The sequence below is a fragment of the Tupaia chinensis genome, unplaced genomic scaffold (assembly GCF_000334495.1).
Source record: "Tupaia chinensis unplaced genomic scaffold, TupChi_1.0 Scaffold145916_1, whole genome shotgun sequence".
Lineage (NCBI taxonomy): Eukaryota > Metazoa > Chordata > Mammalia > Scandentia > Tupaiidae > Tupaia > Tupaia belangeri.
In genome coordinates this window covers 1-7,005 of record NW_006205774.1, presented here as the reverse complement: position 1 = coordinate 7,005, position 7,005 = coordinate 1, and the positions used below count along the sequence as shown (strand labels likewise).

Genomic DNA, 7,005 nt, shown 5'->3' with positions numbered 1-7,005 from the left:
GGTTCAGCATTACCATAATTGTTCTCATTGAGAATCTTGTGGGGTCATTTGTTTGGGAGAAAATACTGTGTACAATTATAAAGAAAGAATTTTCCAAAAATTCTTGGTAATAATATATTCATATTTTAAACCCTTGACCCCATTTTGGCTAAAGATATTGTATGAAAAAATGTTTGCATTTATTAGACCACTAATGTTATTTGTGCAGTAATGTTCTCAGATTAAGTTACTGTGAGCCTCACTTGCAATCACAGATGAGATTCAACTCATTAACAAAAATGAGAATTCCATGTATTTTCAAATATTGTTTCATAATTGTTGTCCTTTCAAGCTGTAAAATCATATAAAAATTTAAAGCATGATTATTTCACTTCAATGACGAATTCTCTGGAGGGTGAGAATATGGCCTCGAGGGTAAACCTCTAATCCATTTCAACATTGCACCCTCCACTGGCATTTATGAGGAGAATTGCCAAAGATTGCCCAGGCAACGTAAGGCTGAGAGCTTCAGGGAGGCCTAAAAGCAGCTACAGAGTGTGAGGTCCTGGTAACTGACTGGAATTCCGGTCTTCCAGACAGAGTCAAGGGCCCCACCTCTTCTCTCCAGGCAATCTACTTTCCCACACCCACCCTTTTCCATTTTTTTCTTCACTTCCTTCCTCCAAATTCTGTCTCAATCAGAATCGCCTATGTGTCAAAGACCCAATTTGTGGCTGTGACTTTTGCTAACTATCAGTCTTCTTGCCCTTTTTTTCTCCAGCACTAAGTAGAAGGAAAAACAAACAAAAAAGAACACAAAAACAAACAAAAAAATCCACCAACAGCAACAAAATGCTTAATTCATGCTCTTATTCCTAAATGTACAATCTCATTTGTCTCAAGTTTTCTGTTTCATTAAGCTCCACTATTGAAAAGTATATTTACACTTTTACATTTCACATTCCTAAGATCCACTTCTTAATAGAGCTTCCTTGAGTCCCTACCAGGAATAGGGACTTCCTCCACTCAGTGTCCCAACCCTCTGATGATGACAAAAAGCCAGGGCGAACAGGGAGATAGTGCTGTCACAAGGGTCTGCAATTGATCCTTTTTGCCTATAACACCTTTAAAAATGAGAAATCCCTTCCAAATAACAAAATAGTCCAAATATAAAGAACCAACTAGGTCTTTTACTGCTGTTTGTCTAGAAGTGAATGTTCATATATATATATATACACACATATATATATATTTGCTATAGGGCACGTGCACTCAGCAGAGAGAGAGACAGACACCAGAGAGACAGACAGAAAGTGAGAAATCACCACCCGGGGAGATGGCCAAGCCGCAATCCCTCTCCTTCATTCTCCTCTCAGGATTTTGAGCATGCATACACACACACTCTGTAAGTTTCAAGCTGCCAGTTCCAGGACTCTAACCATGGTTGACCATGTGGGAGTCCAGCAAGATAGCCATTATGTTAACTGCTGGCCCCCGAGGTTATTTTTATATTCAGCAAAACATGGGGTGTGTGATCACCTGCAGAGTTTAGTTAAACTGAGTGCCAGCTCCATGATGCAGCAGTAATGTGCTACTCAAGAGAAGCTGGACTCCCTATGGCAACTGTAGCTGAAATTCCCAGCCTGGTCAGCCTGAAACATACTGTACACACATGGTTAAGTGTCCGAGATGTGATGGGCTGGAGGACTGGAGGAAGAGGACCACAGTGTGACCAAACACTGGGGAGGGTGCTCATCTCGCTCTCTCTTCATCTCTTATTCTCATGTGTGTGCATGTGCTCTATCATGACTAAAGCACACGCATATGCACACACACACTAAAGTGTAGTTATTTTGTAAAAAGGGGGGAGAGGGGTAAGAGTAGAGGGGCCAGACAGTGCTGCAGTGGTAAATGCAATACCACCATGAGGCTGATTCTGGCAGGTTCCCAGTAACCCCTAAAGGGCTCCCTGAGTACACAGTACACATGTGTGCCCATGACTAAGGGCTGACTGAAGCTGGGGGTGGATCACAGTATCAAAACCCTATTGAGAGTAGTGGCTCTATCTCTCTGTCTCACTCATGGAAGAAATAAGTAAACTTAGAAAATGGAGGGGCCAGCAGGTGGCATAGTGGTTAAGGCACTGGACTCCCACTTGGCCAACTGGGGTTCAAGTCCCAGATCCAGTGGCTTGAAACTCATGTTGGGTGTATGCATGCCCAAAATCTCAGGAGGAGAATGGAGAAAAAGGGATTGTGACATGGCTAGTTCCCTGGGGGGTGATTTCTCACTTTTTATCTCACTGTCTCTATCTCTCCAACAAGCACCGTATGGCAAAAAACCTTTAAAAAAAAAAAAAAAAAGAAAAAAGGAAATGCTGACCCACTGAGAACAGTGACCCAGAACCTCAGAACCTCAAAATCTGGGTGTCTGATCATTGACAATTGAACTTACCTCAAAATCTGGGTGTCTGATCATTGACAAGTGAACTTTCCACAGGCTGTTCTGCACAGGCTTTTAATCTCCCTGTATTATTTTTCCTAATCTATTAAAATGAAGATGTTGGTTCTTTATTAATTACATCAACTTTCTTCAGTGGTGGCCTTAAGAACATTTGGGTTTATTTAAATGATGACTTTTAATTCTACTGAAAATCTCAAAAACATTAACTGGAGCCAATTATTTAGATGACTGCATTTTTTTTTCCTCTTCTGTTTCAATAATAAGTAGCTTCACATGTGACTCATGTAACTCAAGCTTGTGCAGAAAGGTAGTAGAGACATTTTGATATTTTATTGGGTGAATGTAAATTGCTTAGACTCAGAATCCCAAATTAAGATAAGCAAGACAGTGCTGGCGCCACTGAGGTGTACTCTATAAGTAGCCTAGAGGGAAGGTGGATTAAATAGTATTAACCTATTGAAAGTGAAAGTGTAAGCAATTTCACTTCATAGTTTCTCAAGGAATGTGCCCATACATCATAGAAAGCTTTCAGAACATTCAGACACAGGAAACTGATTTCATATCTAAGAAATTTAATTTATGATAATTTTAGTAGCATCAATCCAAAACTCATAAATCCAAGCATGTTAAATGTTTGATAATACAGAAGGAAAAAAAAAGAGAGAGTTGCTTCTTTCTGAAATGTAAGAGCTAGGAAAAGGTGGAGAATAATAAAGATGACATGCCTTTCAAGTTATTCTAAATCAAATATTTAATTTAATGTAATCAAATATTAAATTGAGATTTAACTTTTTGAAGGAAACTTAACAAAAACTGGCCTAAACACTTAGTTGGGTTTTTTTTCTTCTGTCCCTCAGATTTTACCTTAGGGTGAGCTAAGTGGTGAATCACAGCAAGCACACAGTTTTTATTAACAAGACAGCTTGTTAATAAGTAATATAACAGTAGTCAATCCAAGTTGGGTGGTATGTTTAGCTAAAACTAGAGTTGTTTTTTGTTTGTTTGTTTTTGTTTTTTTTAGAGAGATTTTTGCTGTAAGGCCCATGCATTCACCAGAGAGACAGAGAGAGACTGAGAGAAAGTGAGAAATCACCCGCCCCCAGGCCACACCACAGTCCCTTCTCCACAGTCTCATCTCCCCCATTCTCCCCTTGGGATGGCTTTTGGGCACGCACATACATGTGCCCAGCATGAGTTTTAAGCTGCCGGGTGTAGGACTCAACTGCAGTTCACTACGTAGGAGTCCAGCGACGTTAACTATTATGCCAGCCCCTAAAACTAGTGTTTTAAAAGTTATATAAAGAAGTTACTTAACTACAGGTTCTTTTGGGGGGGAGCCAAGAAAAGAAATGAAATAGCAATGCTTTTAGTGGAGAAAGAGAATATTAAGGGTGCACCAAGAGAAAAAAGTCATTAAAGATGCTGGTACATTTTCCATTGCTATGGTATGCAAAGGCAGAACCTACTTCCAGCTGCTACGTATTGCAGGGTTAAGAGGTGTCAGATGTTATTCCCCAAGACCATAACCACAAAGCAGACTTCTGCACTAAAGCATTTGTGACTTCTTCTTTCTCCTAAATTCTCCTTAAAAACAATTGTGATGTGCTTTTTTCCTCTGGCCTAAACTACAGTGTGTGAGCCCGGAGGATCTTTTAAATCTGCCCTTATTACTGGTTTAATAGACATCTGTTCTATCCCCTATCCTGTAGTTGTAATTATTTGTTGCCATTTTAAGTTCTTTCTCTTTTAAGAATAAAATTCAAATCATTTTCTGTCACTTAAGAAATCTTGAAAAATTTCTGTTTCATTTTCCCTCTCATTTCCTCCGTTATATTTCCTCCCTTTTAAATGTCTTTGTTGCTCCTGGCTCTATATTTTCTTTTATGCCTTTCCTCACGCTTATAACTTTTGCTTATTGTGCACCAGGTGTCTTCCATTGCCGGCTTTATGTCCCTCGAAAGCTCACGTTTTCCACAGGGAGTAGCTATATATAATGATTTTATTAGCCAGAAAAATTTGTGTTTGTACAACAAATATCAGAATGTTTTACTACCGACAGAGAACACATCAGATGATTGACTTTTCCGTTTTAACTGAATTGCTATCTTCTAAGTATGCCCTTCCTCCCCACTCCCATATCTTTTTTTATGTTGCAAACTATTCTTTATAAATATTAACCAGTCCTTCCCCTGGGTTTCTAATGCTTACTATTTTCATGCCTTTATCAGCCTTCTCTTATTTTATGAGTAGTCTACAGCAGCACTCTGACATTTACCATGTGCGCGAAGGGAGCCTCATTGCGTGGAGGGATATGATTGAGGACTAGCTGGAGCTCTTTCTGCTACTGCCATCTAGTGGTGCTCCTCACCATATGTAATTTTCAGAAGTATTTTCTAGAAAGTGCATGCAGGCAGAATCCAAAGAGCTGAAGTTGCCCAACTGGAAATTATAAAAGCTTTATTTCACATTACATTAAAACCCTGTTTAACACAATATAATCTAAGGATAAAAATAGGGGGGAAATACTGTACGTGAAAATAAAGCCCTCTCAATTTCTGGCATTTAAAAAAATAGACCTACATGCTGAATCCGAAGGAATGCAACAACCGAAGTGCTAGGAGGGCTTCTGCGTCCACCTGCCTCCCTTCTCCAGCCCCAATGAGAGAGCACAGTTGATTTCCTATCCTATCCTATCCTATCCTATCCAGGCTAAGCTCTCAACCGCATGTGGCTGGTCAGAGGTAGACGAGATACAAGGTCCGCAACTGCTCGGCTCCGCTCCTGCTGGATTTGAGGCTGTGACTGGCATTTATATATTCTGAACTATGTGCAAAGTGAAGTGGAGGAGGAAAATTCTGTAACGACAGCTTAGTGCATCTGCCCATCTGCTCACAGGTGCCCTCGTGACCTTTGAGACTATAAAGGGTACCAAGTGGCATTTTAATAAAAAGGCAGCCTCAAGACGCCCATAAAGCTGATACCTAGTTCTTTTTACTAATGAACGTGTTCAAATGTTCCCTATTTCGGGACCAGCAGATGGCGTAATGGTTGCATCGCTGGACTACATGGAAATGTAGCCAACAAGTTGGAGTACAGAACCCACCGGCTTAAAACTCAACTCTGGGACGTGTGTGAGCATACCCAAAATCCAGAGAGGAGAATGAAGAGAAGGGATTTCAACGTGGCCATTCCCCCGGGTCTGATTTCTCCCTTTCTGTCTCTGTCTCTCAGGCAAGCAAACACACCCTACAGTAAAAATCTCTTAAAAAAAAAAAATCCTTATTTGTGGCAGATTTGGATCAATGATATGTCTCCAGCTCTCAGCAGATATCCTCGAGATAGTAAGAACTCAGTAAATACTTGGTGAATGAATGAATTTAACAGATAGGAAAATTAAATGGTGCTCTTAATAAGGATTTCTTGAGGCCACTGACTTGCTATATGAGTCCTTGTGTTTTACATGCATCCTGATGCTTCTTGTACTTTCTCAAGTGATCAGTGAAACTCATTTTAAAATCTAAAATTTTATTTTGGGTTCCTCCCTTGCAGGTCTATACCAAAACCCTTTGTGTCAATACAACCTGTACCGTTTGTATACGATCTACCACCTTCCTGGAGTGGAGCTGCTTGACCGGAATAGTAAGGACACCTCTTCTTGTAGAGAGGCTTGAAAAGCAGTCTCACAACTCAGTGGTTTAATAATGCAGAATATCTTTGCAAATGTGCTTTTGTAAAAGAATACTTTTGAATTATTGCCTTTGTAAATGAAGTTTTTCAATTGTTTTAGTAATTTTTGCTCTCTGAAATTTTCTCTAATTTAGGAACTCATGTCTCATCGACCACTTTGTTGGGAAGGCCATCTAACTAGGTGTGAAGAAAGCTCTCTTTATCTGATTTTTTTATTTTTGTTTTTTAACTTGCTGCAGGGTATGTGCACTCACTGGGGAGAGACAGAGAGAGAGGGAAAATGAGAAAGCACCTCCCATGAGAGATGGCCATGATGCAATCTCTTTTCCTCCATTTTTCCTTTTTTGGGGGGAGTGGGCTGGATTTTAGACATGTACATATGTGCCCAGCATGTTTTTCAAGCCACCAGGTCCAGGACTTGAACCACATTGTCAGCCATGTGGGATCCAGCTGACTTTACCATCATGTTGCCATCCGGTCCCCTGGACCTGGTTTCGTGACCATGTTGGATACCAAATCATTTACCCCTGCCACCTCAGTCTCTGACCTTAAAAATGAAGAATTACCCTAAAACTCCAAAGGTCTATTTAAGTTCTGAAAGTCATATTCTCTGGAACTCTGTAAATACATATTTAAAATTGATAAACTAAATGATTATGTAATCCTTATGAATACATCTTCAGACTTTGTAGCTAAACTAACACATCTGATGTATTTAAGCCACACACACACACACACACACACACACACCCTCAACACAACATGTTTCACAGTTTTGAAAGCACCCACACCCACACCCACACACACACACACCCTCAACACAACATATTTCACAGTTTTGAAACCCATTTTACCCCCAAGTGCTATATTATTTAT

The 7,005-nt window shown here is 40.0% G+C and overlaps 1 protein-coding gene across 2 annotated transcripts in view; it reads left to right on the top strand.

Moving 5' to 3' along the window:
- LOC102484916 (leucine-rich repeat-containing protein 72-like) overlaps nt 1-6,113 on the top strand; it is a 46,145-nt gene extending 40,032 nt beyond the window's left edge. Inside the window, exon 3 of one of the 2 annotated variants that reach the window (XR_001369755.1) lies at nt 5,479-5,549. Coding sequence is in view for 1 of the 2 variants with exons in the window: in XM_006168679.1 (XP_006168741.1) it covers nt 5,992-6,113 (122 nt within the window). In the remaining variant the exon portion in view is untranslated. Of the gene's footprint in view, nt 1-5,478; nt 5,550-5,991 lie in introns of those variants that run through there. The other variant, XM_006168679.1, reaches the window with a different exon arrangement.
- Nucleotides 6,114-7,005: the final 892 nt, after the last annotated feature.